The sequence below is a fragment of the Exophiala oligosperma genome (assembly GCF_000835515.1).
Source record: "Exophiala oligosperma strain CBS 72588 unplaced genomic scaffold supercont1.13, whole genome shotgun sequence".
NCBI lineage: Eukaryota > Fungi > Ascomycota > Eurotiomycetes > Chaetothyriales > Herpotrichiellaceae > Exophiala > Exophiala oligosperma.
Window position 1 is genome coordinate 111,657 of NW_015622830.1, and position 15,493 is coordinate 127,149.

At 52.4% G+C, this 15,493-nt stretch overlaps 6 protein-coding genes across 8 annotated transcripts; 4 read left to right on the plus strand and 2 right to left on the minus strand.

The window, feature by feature from the left end:
* Window positions 1-3,116: 3,116 nt before the first annotated feature.
* PV06_10399 (uncharacterized protein) lies at window positions 3,117-5,265 on the plus strand (the record flags this gene model as incomplete). Its single annotated transcript, XM_016411949.1, has 4 exons — window positions 3,117-3,655; window positions 3,703-4,005; window positions 4,068-4,693; window positions 4,892-5,265. 4 exons carry the CDS (start codon window positions 3,117-3,119, stop codon window positions 5,263-5,265), a joined length of 1,842 nt encoding a protein of 613 aa, XP_016257569.1.
* PV06_10400 (uncharacterized protein) lies at window positions 4,780-7,584 on the minus strand. Its single transcript, XM_016411950.1, has one exon. It carries the CDS (start codon window positions 7,205-7,207, stop codon window positions 5,846-5,848), a length of 1,362 nt encoding a protein of 453 aa, XP_016257570.1. The 5' UTR covers window positions 7,208-7,584; the 3' UTR covers window positions 4,780-5,845.
* Window positions 7,585-7,720: 136 nt separating this feature from the next.
* PV06_10401 lies at window positions 7,721-11,036 on the minus strand. Of its 2 annotated transcripts, XM_016411952.1 has the most exons (3): window positions 11,015-11,036; window positions 10,076-10,965; window positions 7,721-10,023 (listed from the first exon to the last, which is right to left on the minus strand). In XM_016411952.1, exons 2-3 carry the CDS (start codon window positions 10,742-10,744, stop codon window positions 9,169-9,171), a joined length of 1,524 nt encoding a protein of 507 aa, XP_016257572.1. In that variant the 5' UTR covers window positions 10,745-10,965; window positions 11,015-11,036; the 3' UTR covers window positions 7,721-9,168. The 2 variants fall into 2 exon arrangements, with proteins under 2 accessions (XP_016257572.1, XP_016257571.1); XM_016411951.1 differs by having other exon boundaries at window positions 10,076-11,015.
* Window positions 7,994-8,961, plus strand: PV06_10402 (uncharacterized protein; the record flags this gene model as incomplete). Its single annotated transcript, XM_016411953.1, has 2 exons — window positions 7,994-8,437; window positions 8,491-8,961. 2 exons carry the CDS (start codon window positions 7,994-7,996, stop codon window positions 8,959-8,961), a joined length of 915 nt encoding a protein of 304 aa, XP_016257573.1.
* Window positions 11,037-11,262: 226 nt separating the features above from the next.
* On the plus strand, window positions 11,263-12,719 carry PV06_10403 (eukaryotic translation initiation factor 3 subunit K). Its single transcript, XM_016411954.1, has 2 exons — window positions 11,263-11,488; window positions 11,688-12,719. Exons 1-2 carry the CDS (start codon window positions 11,319-11,321, stop codon window positions 12,244-12,246), a joined length of 729 nt encoding a protein of 242 aa, XP_016257574.1. The 5' UTR covers window positions 11,263-11,318; the 3' UTR covers window positions 12,247-12,719.
* A 192-nt stretch (window positions 12,720-12,911) lies between these two features.
* PV06_10404 lies at window positions 12,912-15,455 on the plus strand. Of its 2 annotated transcripts, XM_016411956.1 has the most exons (4): window positions 12,912-13,565; window positions 13,626-14,718; window positions 14,790-14,986; window positions 15,045-15,455. In XM_016411956.1, exons 1-2 carry the CDS (start codon window positions 13,094-13,096, stop codon window positions 14,594-14,596), a joined length of 1,443 nt encoding a protein of 480 aa, XP_016257576.1. In that variant the 5' UTR covers window positions 12,912-13,093; the 3' UTR covers window positions 14,597-14,718; window positions 14,790-14,986; window positions 15,045-15,455. The 2 variants fall into 2 exon arrangements, with proteins under 2 accessions (XP_016257576.1, XP_016257575.1); XM_016411955.1 differs by having other exon boundaries at window positions 13,626-14,986.
* The last annotated feature ends 38 nt before the right edge of the window (window positions 15,456-15,493 follow it).

Below are 15,493 nucleotides of genomic sequence, written 5' to 3' on the forward strand. Positions count from 1 at the left end.
GTCTCAAGGCAAGGATGGAAATGATGGTCTGTCAAAGTCCGCATAGGACATACAGTGAGGGGCATTCCAGTCTCGTGTTAGGAGGAAGTGTGTAAGATTGAGATGGCGTGGATGTTGAAACGCATTCGATAGATGCGAAGAGACTGTGGAGGAAGCACAGCCTTTATCATTATCCCAGGGCATTACAACCCAACCTATGGCATACCTTATCAATAGACCTAAAGTTATTACGAGGATTCACTGTCTTGATTGAATGACATTTCAGGTCGAAACTCGTCAAGATAGGATTTGGTGAATGGCACCAGTAAAAGATATAAGCTGGACAACAAGGAGCATCTACATCAGGCCCTACCGTTGATTATTGACACGTCCAACTACCAGCCGCGGTCACTTCACCCTCGCCGTCATATTTAGCCCTCTTGGGATATAAACAGATTGGTCTCTGAGAGATCACACCATTGAAGTCTGGCTGAGTGACGCCGAGTAAACTGTCCGGGGCTCGTCCGTGTTCCACCCAATCCACCAAGTTTTCGAACGTCTGACCGGGGAAAAACCCCGGGCCACCTAGGCAATGACCTATCCCCGGAGGTTGGAAGTATCGATAATAGTCCCGCACGTCCGGGTCGTGAGCTTCGACGGACTGATAGTAATCTTGAGACTCTGCCGTGGGGATGTTGTCGTCGGCCATGCCTTGCCAAGTGATCATCTTGCCCCCGGCGTCACGGAATTTTGACAAATCAGGATTGTCCGCACTCAAGATGCCACGGTAGAGGGCGTTTTCGGGGGACTTGAGTTGCTCGTACATTTGCTGGACGTTATAGTTTGTTCGCCAGTCGTAAGCCGGGTCGTGCTTGAGCATACAAGCCAGCCACTGGACAGAAGGGCCAAAGGGGACCGGCTCGGGCTCGGCCACTCCCGAGGGGCTGTTGGTGGTTGTTGTTGTAGTTGTGGTATTCATGAGTCCTCCCAGCTGGGCTTGTTGTCCAAATCCCAACCACAGGGCCGTTCCGCTTTGTTCGACCGGGTACCAAGCACCCTTGGCACCAATGGCGGCGATGCGTGAAATGTTGACGACATGCCCCTCAGAGCTGGTTCCGCACGGGATCGACCGTCCCACCATGGTGAGAGGGTCAAGGTCGCACAGCTCGGGGGCGCTGATGATGCCGTCGGTGACGCCGTCCTTTGGGTCGCAAGCTTCGACGGCCGCAGCGGTCAGGGCGTCCAATTCACATTGGTTTGGGAAGCCGTCGTGTTGGTCCAGCAGATTGACCATGGGGTACAACATCTGAATAGCAATGTCGTTCCATTTCAAGGCGGGAGCGGAGGCGAGGATGCCGTCGAAATCCTCGGGGTAGTTCTGGGCGATGGCCAAACCTTGCCTCCCACCTGTGGAACAACCAGTGTAGTAGGAATAAGAAACGTTTTTACCGTAAAAGTCTTTTGTCAGGGTCTTGCCCATGACCGCAGCTTCGTGTAGGCTGTTTTGGGCAAAGTCCAGGACGTTGTAGAGGTTGGGGTTCTGGTCTTCGTACAGACCCCAGACGGAAAGGTCGGTCAGGCTGTTGTGGCCGCCATCGGTGGAAACGCTGGCGTAACCGTCGGATAGGGCTCCCGTCATGGCCGTGTACAACAATCCCGTGACGAGCCCACCTCCGCCCGTCATCTGGAGCCGACCGTTCCAATCCGAGGGATCAAGTGGCAGCCAGAGCTGGGTGTTGATGGTGTCGTTCCACCCAGGGTGTGTCGAAGTCACCGTGACGTTGCAGAAGCTGACGTCTGTCACGTTACGGGCCTCGTGAGAGGTATACAATCCCTGGGGAATCTCGAGAGACCAATTGTTGACCACGTGCGCACTGATGGACGATATGCCGAGTCCTGATATGTTGGGATTGTGGAAAGTTTGTGGAATGCAGTTTAATGCTGCTGCGGCGGCACCGACGACGATGGAGGGAGGCGCCATGAGGGAAGATAGTGATATTTTCAAGGGCAGATATTGAAAAAAAGAAATGAGATTTGGAATCGAGTCATGTTTTTTTTCTTTCACGAGCTACAAGAGAGCCCATCCTTACCTTTTTAACATTGTGATATTCGACCGTGGTTTCCTTACACCATCGGTACCGAAAGAGTTCTTTTTACGATCCGGGCGGATGAGTTGACCAACTCTCTGCTTTGGTCGTTGAGGAAATGGTAACGCGGGGTCCCCGCAAAAAAAAATGAAGTCGGACAGCGGATATAGAGGGCGGATGTAGCAGCATGGTAGACTCCAAGGTTCAAACACAACGGTTCAGAGACTGCATCTCACTTTCACGGGGCACAAGGATCACGAGCAGTCGTACTCCGTACTTCGTGCTCTGTACGAGTAAGTCATACTCGGTACTCTGTAGAATCAAGCGAACTTCGTAAAGTTTCACCACGGCCGGACTTACACTCGGATTTAAGATCACTTGTGAAGGAACAATACGGCAACTGCGCCGACATATTGCCCCTCTACTGTACTCCGTACGGAGTAAAGTACTCGGCCCTCTTCGACTTTATCCCACCTTGTTCTCCAACAAACGATACACGACCATGAAGCTGACTGTCACACTTTTGTTCTGGCCGCCGACTTGATGGCTGGAAAGGGCCTCAGGCTCCCCAAGGCCTGTGAACATTGTCGGCAAACGAAGAAGAAATGCCGCCCTCCATTGCCTTGCCAATCATGTACTCGATTGGGCTTGAATTGTGTGGTCCGCTCTAAAGCCAGGTACGGTGCCTTTTCTTACCTTTTATGCAACTCTGTGATCTGAAGGGATACCCAGACCCCTCCGAACACCCAAGCTCGCAACCTCCCCACCACATTCTCTGCTGGAAGAAGAGGATGCAAGCCCTTACCTTCCGGCGGGCTCCGTACACTCAGCAGCATCGAGTCATTCTCCGGCCACTGAAGGACCTCGACCTGTGTCTCGATCCAAGGCGCAAGACCCTTTCGACCTGATTCGTCTGCTTGTCATCCGCGAAGCGTCCCAGAGGCAGTGTAAGTCGATTCATGTGCCCATCAGGCACGTTTCTAATATTCGAGGCCAGACGTTACGTCGTTGTGCGAGCTCCCCGAACCGCAATCCACATCGTCCTCCAGCATGGTCGGGCTTAGACCTCTGGGTCAAACCAGTGTCCTTTCCAGCGTCGCTGACCTGACGCTCTTGGACATTCTGCAAATGCTCGATGCTGCCGGTGAATCTCGAGGCTTGCCTATTGACCTCCTCGACCTGTACCAGCTGCGACAAGCGGCCATCGAGCTGTTCAATCACTCGCCCAATCATCCACATCTTGGCTATATTGACCTTCGCGGCGGGAAAGTTCCCCTTGATCAACTTAGCCTTCTTTTCGCTGCTCTGGCTCTTCACAATTTCCCCAACCCCAATTCTCACATCTTCGAAGCCTTCTTCGAACTTTCAACCATGTTGATGGACAATTACGCCGGAGAGCCAACGCTGGATGTAGTGTCTGCTCTCTACTTACAACATACTTGTGTGCTTCGAACGGGCACTGGGACTAGAGGACAGGCTTTGATTGCTCATGCTGTAAAGGCGGCGCACGATCTAGGCATTCATCGTGCTTGCCAAGATGTCAATCTCCAGTCTTTACGGATATATCTGATGATCTACTTTGCCGACCAGTAAGTAAGGGAATGGCCAAAGACTTTTCGGCACTAATGACTGGCAGATATTCCGCACTGACGCACAGTACGGCCTCGTGTATCAAGACGACCGACATAGCACCGGATCTCTTCGCCCCTCTCCTCATGAAATATCCACGTCTCAATAGACTGGTGCAGTATGTATCGCTCAACGGCCAGGTTCTGGAATCACTGCACACTCGACCTTACACATATAACAACGTTATCGATCTAGAGTCTATCATGGGACGAGTTTGTGCACGCATTGGGAAGCCCAGGTCCGGGGAGGTGCAGAAAGGGGAGACTTTTGAGTACCAGTACGAAGTTCTGGTTCAGATACATATTTTCTGGTAAGACATTGCGGTGGTGCCAGAGGGCGTGCTTTGACCGGCTTGTCTGACAATCACTTTAGGTCGCGGATCATGCTACGAGCACCGCTTCTTCTCTCAGAAGAACACTGGATCTCATCTTTGAGTGTTTGCCTCCGTGCAGCGCAAAATGTGTTGTCGATTTATTTTGACATTTATAGCCCCGTAATCACGTTGATGGCGACCACTACCCTGCAATCTTTCGATGATGCTCTAGGCAGACAGTTACAGTCCACCATTATATTGCCGCCAACCTGGCGCCAAGTTCGCCGGATCTCGACTTCCGTTTTCATCACCATCTATGGATACTGGAAAGGAGAGGCTTCTTACGAAGAAACTGCTCGCTCAGCCGCCATGGCGGTCGCCCTTCTCGAATTCCAACGGACCAGATGGAGAGGTACAGTCCAACCCGCGATATCAACGGTTCGAGACCTCGTCACATCTAGCGCCTTGCAGATTGGACCGTTCATGCAGCAGCTCGTGCCAAAAGCAACCAATGCCTACCTGAAAATCATGTCAGAGGGGACTTCAGGAGACGAAGAGCATGACAACTATCTCACTCCCCGTGAGAAAGACCCGGCCCAGACAGGTTTCGAGCAGCTCGACCCCACGCTGGCAACAACGTGGTGGGAACAGAACGACCTACACAGCATTTTTAATACCGTACCCAGTTTTGACTTCTCAAATTTCGGACTCTGGGACGAACCCATTCGAGATTCTGAAAGCACCCACTTCACCTCATGACATCGAATCCATGGGTCATGTGCTATGAGAAAGTACAGCTCCGAAGGGTGATTTAACTTTCTGGTTTGTATAACCGCCTAGTGTGCGCTGACCTCTATATCCGCTCCACCATAATATCCGACAGACTCAACCGAAAGACAATCCGCCACCAGACAGGCTCCAGGGTTAATCATCGTGGTGTCCCTCGAACACATCCTCACTTCCAACGAGCGCATCTCCTCAACGTTTCCCGACGGTCTCGTGGCCATCTTCATTAGAGGAACGAGTGGCATTGGCGAGTACAAGGTGACCACCCTCGCAAAGCATGCGGCCAAGCTGAGGGTCTATCTTGTCGGTCGATCTCAAGCGTCGGCAGACCGCACCATTGCAGCCGTGGAGAAATTGAACCCTGCGGCTAGACTTGCATTCCATCGCGCCGACGTTCCCTTGCAGGGCAACGACGTGTCGGCAACGGGATCTGACTGCAAACAAGAGCAGCGCGGTGTATACTCTCAGTGACAAGTGCGAGGGTGTGTCGGCAAAGGTGGAGGAACTCCTGGCGAACATGCGTTCCGAGGGCACGGCGGACAAGGTTGTGGGATGCTCTCGTGGCGGATTTTGAAAAGGTGACGGGATTTCAGTCGCCACCATAGATTGACGCTACTTCGTGGCTCTTGATCTTTGGCGATATAGGGCATTTCATGGAAGATGGAACGACGTCGAAACTCGTCTACGACACCCATCTCACTCACTTCGCAGCCGACCTGACTAAAGGCTTGCCGACGACATTCACATCTTTAGTTCACCATATGCATTCCACTTGCGGTCCGACCAAGCCTTTAGGTCGTAGACGAAAGGTGCGGGTCATTGGTGGCTTGTTAAAACGACCTATAATTTCGTTCCTTGTCAAGGTAAAAAGTCACGTAAGCGATGAACCAGCATACTCCTGGTGCCGAAGATCAATTTAGGTGGGTTTTCGTCCATAGCCATCCTCCTCCTCCTATTGAACCCGTTGGCCGAACCTCATCCCTCTGTGAGCTGTACGTCCACCCATTACGGTGCGGCCTTGACCGGGTCAATCCTGACAGTAGGATCCGCTTCAACGGCCGTGATTCAAAATCTCGAGGATCTCGCCGGCGGCACGCTGACCAGACCGGACGGCGCCCTCCATGTACCCGCTCCAAGCCGTCGCGACCTCTGTGCCTGCCCAGTGCACCCGCCCGACCGGCTTCCGCATCCACCGACCGAAACCTGTCCAGACGCCAGGCCCCATGCCCGCCACGGGGCAGCCCGTCGACCACGGCTCGTTGCACATGCTGTGGACGGACATCTTGGTGGGCTTTGCGGCTCTCGGTCCATAGCAAGCCACCAACTCTTGAAGCGCGACCTTCTTGCGGGCGTGCTCGTCCATGTCGGCGAAGCGGTGGGCTCTCGAGCTGACGACGAACCCCATGAGCACGCCTCGGCTGCCATCCTCGGGCGAGAAATCGAAGATGATGCCGAGCATGCCGTCCGGACTCGCGACCTCCCCCCTCAGTCCCTCGGCGCGCCAGAAAGGCTCGGGGTAAGAGGCGAAGACCTTCCAGGTTGCGCCCATGGGCATGTGTTGTAGCAGCTGGACCTTGGGCGAAGGCAGAGCCGGCTCGAACTGCACCTGCAAGACCAGTGGGGGCGGGATGGCGAAGATGACGCGGCGAGCAGTGTAGACCGCGGTCTTTGTGTGGACGATCACCTCTGGACCGCTCGTCTGGTCGACCCGAGTGACAGGCTCGCCCAGGTGCACCATCTCGCCCAGTCGCTCGTGGATCCCGTTGGCAATGGCCTGCCCTCCACCATTGATCAGCTGCTGCTGAGCGCCGTGCTCGCTCGTGCTGAGCACCGTCAGACTCACGCCGGCCTTGGAGTACCACAGGCCATGCAGGAGGCTGATGCGCGACGCCGGAGCGCCCCAGATGCATTCGACCGCGAGACGCATCATGTCTCTGGCCGAGCGTGTCCAGACGTGCCTCCGCATCCACTGTTCGACGGTCATGTTGTCCAACTCTTGCGCGTTTGGCGTCTTCCACGGTTCTTCGAGGTCGGCCGTCGCCGCCATCGCCTCGAACTTCTTGATGGCCACACCGAGGTCGAGCACCGACCATGGCGCCACGGGAGGTATGAAGCCGGAATACCGGTGGGCGCGCTTCCGATAGTAGAGGACGCTTTTACCTTTGGTCGGGACATTGAATGTATGGACGTCGAACTCTTTGGCCAGCGCGTGCATCTGTGGCTGTTGCACTCCCAGATACGAGCCGCCATAGTCTTCGTAGGTGCCGTCGGGAAAGTGTTTCGTCCAGACGCGGCCGCCAACGCGGTCGCGGGCCTCGAGGACCAGAACTTCCCTGCCTGCTTCGTGGAGGGTCTTTGCAGCGGCAAGGCCAGCATAGCCGGCGCCCACCACAATGCAGTCGTACAGAGTCATGTGAAATCAAGGCGAGGCTTTGAAATCGTCAAAAGGTTTTCCAAAAGAGCCGGCAACAGAACAAAGGAGTGACCCGGGTGCCATGGCGAGGAACAGCGCAGGGGATGAGGGCATTATATCAATCGTTGCCCTCAGGATCTGAGGATGGTGTCCCGAGGTCTGTGAACAACGAAACGCACAACCGCAGTCCGTTTCGATAACTCTAGAGTGTACCGTATGCTGTAGGGCCCGGCGTAGATTAGATGCAGGGCAAGATCAGTCCGAACGGCCGGCAAGGGCCAGCATTGAAGGAAGCAATGCAAGGATCGTGGGCTAGATAAGATGCGAGTAGATGATCTAATCTTTGCGGCGGGGTTCTGCACGGGGCCTCACTAGCCATTGGCTGGCCGCAGACTTGACAGGACACTAGGTGCTATTCTGGCTTCCTGGTGGTGGCTCCGGAACCAGTCGCATTGCCGGTCGTACTCCGTATAGCTATACGGTCGGGGGCTCGCCCTCGCGCTCGGAGCCTCGTGGAACCCCGAACCACCAACGTGCGGCGTCCACGGTATGGAGGCACTGCTGAGAGAGATAGAGAAACGAAACCCCTTTTGGATACGCCTGATCCGTTGCTGGTCGTAAGTATACAAAGATATAAAATTAGTTGATTGACGCACCGGCTGAAGACCAAGTTACTTCTCTCCCTACAGTCGCCCGGCCGTTTTCATTCTGTGCCTTTGCTCGTCTGGCCTAGGCACTATTCACCAAACAGTCTTTCGCCAAAGTCCAGCAGAGACCACCATAATCATGAGCGCTACTGCAACGAGTGGCAGCAGCACGCCGGTGACACCGCAGGCGACGCCCAGCGACACCGCTAATTGCACCCTCGACACCTGTCCGCTCGATTCGTCCTTCTACATGTACCGCATCAACCTGGTGCCCAACGTCGCATTCCTGGCCTTCTTCTCATGCTCCCTTCTGGCCTTCATCTGCGTATATGCCTTGACGAGACGATGGTTCTCCTTCCTGGTGGCGATGGCACTCGGCACCGTGTGTGAGATCATCGGATATATGGGCCGTATACTCTCACACCACAATCAATGGGAAGAGAACTACTTCCTGATCCAGATTATCTGTCTCACCATCGGCCCTGCCTTCTTTTCAGCAGGCATCTACCTCTGTCTGTCTCATATTGTTGGACTCTTTGGTCCTGAGCATTCCAGGATCCCTGCGACCTGGTATCCCAAGATGGTAAGTACCCGATCTCGAGTGTTGGAGCGGGCTTTGACCGAATCCATGAGTAGTTCATTCCCTGTGACATTGTTGCTCTGATCCTTCAGGCCACTGGCGGTGCCATTGCGGCCATTGCCTTGGGAGATGGCACAAGCTTGGACACTGGTGACAACATCATGATTGCTGGGTTGTCGTTCCAGGTCTTGACCTTACTCATCTTCATCGTCATTTGCGTGGACTTCGGATTCAGGGTCTGGAAAGGGCAAAAAGTTGGCAAAGAGGCACACTCAGAGCCTACAACAAAACCCCCCACTGTCTCGTGGCAGGTCAAAGGCTTCCTTGCGGCTGTCGCTCTGTCAACTTTCACCATTTTCTGGCGATGCACATATCGAGTTGCAGAACTGAGCCGCGGCTGGACAGGTCCGATCACGCGCCGTCAAGATCTCTTCGTCTGGTTCGAAGGATTCCTCATCTCTATTGCGGTGGCGGCACTGGAAGTCTTTCATCCATCACTGTGCCTAAGAGAGAATCGGACAGATTGATCGACTGGGATTGCCCTTAGAGCAATAGGCGCCGAGAGAACCATTCACCAGTCATAGTGAAATCCCCAAATGGTTTCAGAGTTTCATTCATAATGCAGCTATGCTGATCGGCCGGCTCCGAAGCTTCTCATGGGGTGGTGGGTGGGGTGGATGGTTCAAACCCAAGGCTTATATCTAGACGGACCGGCAGCACCTCGCAGTATCAACTTAAGCGACAACAATTTCGAGATTGTAGCGTTCCATGATGACCTGGACACCTACAGGCCCAAATAAGCAGGCGTTACTATGGGACTCTTGGTTCCATAGAAGCTCCAGCAAGAGCATAACCTTGTCGATTAGTGCCATCCTGAACGGCGATCCGGCTATGATGTCTCGAAGCATTTGTTGCTGGTCAGGATCCGAGAGCCATGATCCCACGATTACTAACGGCCAAAGCATGTTTGACAACAGCTGAGCCTGAGCATCGTATGACAGAAGACGTTGAGTTATTAGGAGGAGAGAGTCTAGCTCAGGCTGCAACTTGGTCATGATCTCGTCATCTGCCACAGGTGAGCCATGAAATGCACTGTGCAGGAATATCAATAACACGTGTTTGTGTACGTCGGCGGCCGTCGACAACTGCTCCGCCCATTCATCCTCCATTTTGAGGCCTGCAGGGGTCTGCCAAGTGCATATTCTTCGCTCCAGAGATGCATATTTCGCATAGCTGTCAAATGAGACTGTGCCTTGATTCCGCTCCTGCAACCGCTGTTGGCCGAGAGCACAAATGCTGGGAATCATTCTGAACAAGCCCTGGGAAAGTCCAAAAAAGGTGCTGCTGGAATTTTGCTGCATAATATGCTCCAATGAGGGAAGCCAATGGTCCGTTGACGACCCGTGGAAGGGGTGGTCACTTTTGAAAGTAAAGTTTGAGACCAGATTCAGATAGACATACCACTCAACAAGGAAGGATTTGATAGCATCGTTGTCGAAGCTGGAAGATGCTGTAAGTGCGGCTGAAACAAGTGGTTGACTTGCTCGCAAGTGGAGGGCAGCTGCGCCATGGTCGTTGCCATTGATAGCCTAACAAGCCCCAGAATCAGCATGTACAGCAGTAATGATAATGGGATCTCACCTCTACGAGGGTCAGCAGCAGGGTTGCCAGCAAGAACCTGATACTCTGACCTGCGTCGCTGTGTGAAATTTCACGCCTGAGCTGAGAGAGAGCAAGGGCATAGTGCTTGCGATACAAATAATTGTACTTGTGGTCGGCGTCCGCATAGGTTCGGTGAGCCCCGGTCATAGCCAGAACGCAGTTGAGTATCAGATCGTCAGAAAGCGCCCGGGGCAGGACGCATGACAGGAATGGATTATCGGCCTTCCGGCTGGATACGAGTACATTGGCAGTGTTGAGGATGTAGTATTCAAAAAGTGAACGAGAGCTGGCATCTGCGAGAATTCCTTCAGGCCGCCATGGAAGTGGTTTCGGGACTGTCATGTTCGTAGATGGTGCAGTGGAATCTCCGGTAGATGATTTGTTCAGTTGGATTGCGCGGGTGGTGGCCATAGTAGTCGCTGGTTTCCCATGGTTCCGAGCGTCCGCTGTCGAGGTCCGTCTGGTTTCAGCTGGCCAGGAGCAGGCGAGACTCCTGTGAAGACAATTGTCACATGTGGGTTGCTTCTCGTCACATTTTCTGTGGCGCGTGCGGCAGGTCAGACAGCCCGTCTTGGTTCGAGACTTCCTTGGTCGTAGCTGCAGATGCAGCGGTAACGTTTGAGGCTGAATGGTGGGAGCCTCCGCCATGAGCTGTCGAGCTCATCTGAGCGATGAAAAAGCACTTCCTGGACAAAGCACGCGGACCCTTATCGTTGCAGAGTCCGCGCTCTTCGAGGCTCTCAAAGAACGTGACGGGAAGTTCTCTCGACCCCCAGATAGGTCATGCTGGAGCCTGGAGTTTCCGCTGAGCTTTGGCCTAGGTCGCAAGGATCCGTGACTCCGGCGACAGCAGTACAGGGTTCACATCGCTGTGATTCCGTTAGGCTCCGGTGTATGTGCTAGACATGGCCAACTCACGAAAGTCAATAGAGGCAATGGGGGTGAAGGTGACTTGGAAGGGGAGCCCAAACTGTATTTGTAGGCGACAGCTAAATGCCATATGGTGGAGAGCAAGGCTCGCGCTCAGCGAGGGGAGCCAAGAGCGAGGATAGGGCGGCGTCATCGCCGTTCGAAAACAGTGTAAATCCGCTTGGCAAAACCCGCCACAACCTGCCGCATGTAGGGGAGAGCGCACTCGGCTGCGAAATTCCTTCAAGAAAGTTGAACAGCAACCAACCTTTTCCTGATCCGCAACCCCAGATCATCGTCGCAGTCCTTCAAGATGCCGCAGGGTCTCGATAAATGCAAAGAACGGCCAGAGAACATCGATAACATCCTCAATGGCCTGGATCGATACAACCCCGAAACAACCACCACTTTCCAAGAATATATTGCCCAACAATGCGAGGAGAAGTTTTTCGACTCGTATGCGTCGCTGGCGCTCTTGAAACTGTAAGATCTGCCCTGGACGTGCATACGTTATTCTGGCTCTGGGATGATGAGATTTTTTTCTACCACGTTTCCTATTACCTGACTTGTCCTCCGGGAATTATGGAGATTTGAATTATTAGCTCTATCTGAAGCCTCCAAAGATACATGATTGTGTCGGTTGTAGTCTGAATTGGAAGAAGTCACTGACCATTCAAACCAGGTACCAATTCAATCCTCAACTTCTGCACCCTGAAACCGTCACCAACATCCTCGTCAAGGCATTGACCGTCTTTCCTTCGCCCGCTTTCTCCCTTTGCCTCGCCCTCCTCCCACCCTCGACCATACCATATCAACCAGGAAACACATCTATCCCGACCACCGACTTTACCGAGTCAATACAAAAACTCACAAAACTCAACACGTTACTCGAATCTGCACAGTATGACGCATTCTGGTCAACGCTAGAATCGGACGACTTGTACGCAGACTTATATGCAGATGTAGCTGGCTTTGAAGACCTTGTCAGGATACGGATTGCGGGTGAAGTTGGAAAGACGTTCCGACAGATTGACTTGAGCGTATTGAGCAGCTGGCTGAATCTTCGTGGAGAAGCGTTGGTGAAATTTGCCCAGACAGCCTGTGGGTGGAGGGTCAGCGGCCAGCAGGTGGAAATACCAGCCAACGCCGAGAACGAGGCCAAGAGTGAGATCAAGGGTGAAAGAGTCGGAGTGGACATGTTTGGAAGAGTCTTTAGAAGAGGTTACGAAGCTCCGGCATGATATACCGTTCAGGCACAAGAAGGATGGGGATAGGCGTACGGCGCAAAATGCATGTGAGCTTCCGTATTTCGACAATGAGCGGAATATGCAGACTCGGTCAAGGTATGGAACGAGGTTGATGAGGTCTGATGATCATACGATTCCTCATGATCACCATCATTCCGCTGTTTGATGAGATGGATGAAATTGACCATGTTAGGGCTGTGCTTCTCGCGGGGCTCACCCGAAAAGGTGATCGAGGTTATCACTGGCCATGGAAATGCCACAATGGAGATGGAAATGGAGAATAGATACAAATGGCTTCTGCTTGTGCGAGCCAAAAAAGCTCGAGATCCAGAACTTTGACCCAAGCAAATGGTTGAAAAAAGTGCCAACAATGATGAGATCTTGAATCTTAAGGTTATGAGTGTCTGTATCTATTTCTAAGCACCTGTAAAAGATACCGACCATACATCAGACACCTTCATGCCTCCATATGCTTCCCAACATCGCCTTGGGTATGAAAAAGGGCATGGCACGTGTTGATTCTCCTTAGTGGCTCACCAAGTCAACTAATGCCGTAAGCTAGTGCCCGTGATCTTACAGTCTAACCATATTTGTCCTTTATCATTCAGCTATGACATCGACTGTCACCGCTGCCTCTTGTAGACCTTCATCACCCTCACATTCACAGTCGTCGAAAAATTTCTTAACAACTCCATCGTTCAATACACTATCTTTGGATCAATACATAAACTCAATCTTCCGACTGGCTTCGGCAATGTTGAGATAATCTCCTTTCGGTCGTTTCATCGTCAAGTCCCGCGATTCCTCAGGGACCTCCCTCCCTCCCGCCTCCGCCGTCATCATGATCGCCTTCATGCCAACTCCGCTTCTCCTCCTCTATCTCCCTGATGAAGTGCTCATTAACATTTTCGACTTTCTTGATTTCGACACCCTTCGCAACGCTTCCCTGGTCTGCAAGCTTTTTGTCGACTTGGCCGAACCACTGTTGTACCGCAATGTCAACATCCTCAGTGGTGAGCAGGCTGCTGCCTTCTCCGCCAGTCTGGGTGCCAACCCGCATCGTGCTACCTGGGTCCGATCCCTTCTAATATCCACTAAATTTGGAGAGGATGAGGGCTTGAGCACTCTGCCACCACATATTGGTCGCATGCGTCACCTCCAAGACCTAAGATTGGAGACCCCGGACTGCAATGCCAAGTTCCCCGAGGAGAGAGTCGCTTGGGTCAATCTCCAGGATCGATATGAGCGGATCTTCGAAAGTGCCTCGGCTGTGGTCCCGGGGGGTCACCGGGTACTCCCCAGTCTGAGAAACTGTAAGCCCTTTGCACAATTCTTAACAGCACCACTATGATTCTAATCACCTTATCCCACAGGTACGCTGCACTTCGTGGATGGTCAAAAAGAGATATATTCTATGACCAAATATGCCATGTTGTTCTTGCACCCGAATCTCCGCTCTCTGACCATGTCTTGCGCCAGCACTGATTTCACTGACCGATTGCTCACGCCGTTCCAGCGCGACGAGACGCTAATGAAGTCCACGAATCTCGAGCATCTACATCTGGAAGAATGCGATATATTTGAACCTTCCCTCGCAATTCTACTAAGCTTTCCCAAGGCTTTGAAGTCTCTGAAGATCAGCGAGGGAATCCGGTATGACGGCATCTTCAATGCTAGAAGCAGTCGGATGCATGGAAATGTTCATCCTGGATACCTAGTTGACGCTATCGCTGAACATTGTACGGACTCACTCGAGTACCTATCATTGAGCTTGGGTCACCTCCGGCAGGCATTTCAAAACATCAATCATTCCGGTCACCACCTGGATCTCACTGCATTCCATGCACTCAAACAACTTGATTTGGACGTTCGAACGGTAAATCTGGTTAGGGTCAGAGTGCCATGCGATCACGCTACCTGGCGGAGGTTCCCTCCCAACCTCGAGACCCTGAAGATATTCGGAATCCCTTTGGGGGAACGACCTCCTTTCCAGGCGAGACGACGTGTTTGGTTTCCCTTTGACAGCTGTCTAGCCGCTGACAAGGCCAGACATGGTCTCAAATCCTTGAAGAATCTCATCTATTCATATGAATACTACCGCGAAGATGATGAGATCCCAAGATCGAGCATATCCGACACCGAAAGCGTTGACGAAATCAACCAGGTATCCCTAGCACATCGAAACATGATCGAAAAGTGCAATGAAGTTCTGCCGCAATACAGGAAGGCAAATATCAGGCTGGAAATTGAAATGGTGGCATTGCCTAATGGTTTCATTCCACCGTACCTCTTTCCAGAAGACAAGCCGAAATATTTCAAATTGTGGGAATCGGCACCAGAGTGATATTTAAATGATGCTCTCGCTAACACGGAGACCAATTTCGTCCGGGATGGCGACGGTGATCTTCGTGCTTGATGCAAAATCGGCATGATTACTACGGCCAGAGATAAGAGCCTAGTTCACAGGTACACCACGTTCTTTCCCGCGCATCGTATCGCACCAGAAAGCCGCAGCCTTGCTTACATTGATGACGCAGGGTCTTCTGCAATGTTATTAATCGGTGCGAAGTCAATACTGAGTCATCTTACAAAGATCATCAATTCCACATTTCCGGGAGTCTTGAAGGGACTCGGTTCGGGGAGCTGCCAGTTAAAGAGCGAATCATTTCCCATCTTCCACACAAATCCACCACGTACCTAAGCGGCTTTACATGTACGAGTACAGGCCATTCCGGTAAGTTTACTGATCATTAAAAATGGGTTGGCCAAATCAAGCTAATCAACAAGCTTAGACGTTTTGTCAGCAGGCCGGACCTGCATATGGCGTTTTCACGTGATCATTCCCAATATAGTAGTTGTTCAGGATGAATTACAGCCAACCATTTGACGAAGGGTTTTAGTATTCCAGATTGTTTTGGGATACTGAAGAACCTCCTAACACTTATTCGCTCCCTTGCATGTAGGGGTTCATGGATGGCCAAGGATCAACTTCAGTCCGTTCGCGCCGCTCTAATGACTTGTCAGCCTTTCGCTGCTCTTCGATTGCTGGGCATCTTGGTTTCTTATGCAATAGCGTGGTTATAGCATGTGCTGAGCTGATCAATTACTACAAACTTGCAGATTTGTTGGTTGTGGTGGTCGAAGGTCTAGGGTTCTGCGATACTAATAAAAACCATTGACTCCCTCTGTCCATTTGCTCTGCCTATTTCACAAGACTAGATTTGTGTTCATTCTTCTTTCA

What these genes read in the sequence shown, in the direction of transcription:
- PV06_10401 (XM_016411952.1), bottom strand. Translation starts at nt 10,744, where the DNA reads ATGGCGGAGGCTCCCACCATTCAGCCTCAAACGTTACCGCTGCATCTG. An exon ending in TGCTGCTGACCCTCGTAGAG is followed by an intron (nt 10,024 to 10,075) that starts GTGAGATCCCAT and finishes GGGGCTTGTTAG; the next exon opens with GCTATCAATGGCAACGACCA.
- PV06_10403 (XM_016411954.1), top strand. Translation starts at nt 11,319, where the DNA reads ATGCCGCAGGGTCTCGATAAATGCAAAGAACGGCCAGAGAACATCGAT. An exon ending in TCGCTGGCGCTCTTGAAACT is followed by an intron (nt 11,489 to 11,687) that starts GTAAGATCTGCC and finishes CATTCAAACCAG; the next exon opens with GTACCAATTCAATCCTCAAC.
- PV06_10404 (XM_016411955.1), top strand. Translation starts at nt 13,094, where the DNA reads ATGATCGCCTTCATGCCAACTCCGCTTCTCCTCCTCTATCTCCCTGAT. An exon ending in ACTCCCCAGTCTGAGAAACT is followed by an intron (nt 13,566 to 13,625) that starts GTAAGCCCTTTG and finishes CTTATCCCACAG; the next exon opens with GTACGCTGCACTTCGTGGAT.
- PV06_10400 (XM_016411950.1), bottom strand. Translation starts at nt 7,207, where the DNA reads ATGACTCTGTACGACTGCATTGTGGTGGGCGCCGGCTATGCTGGCCTT.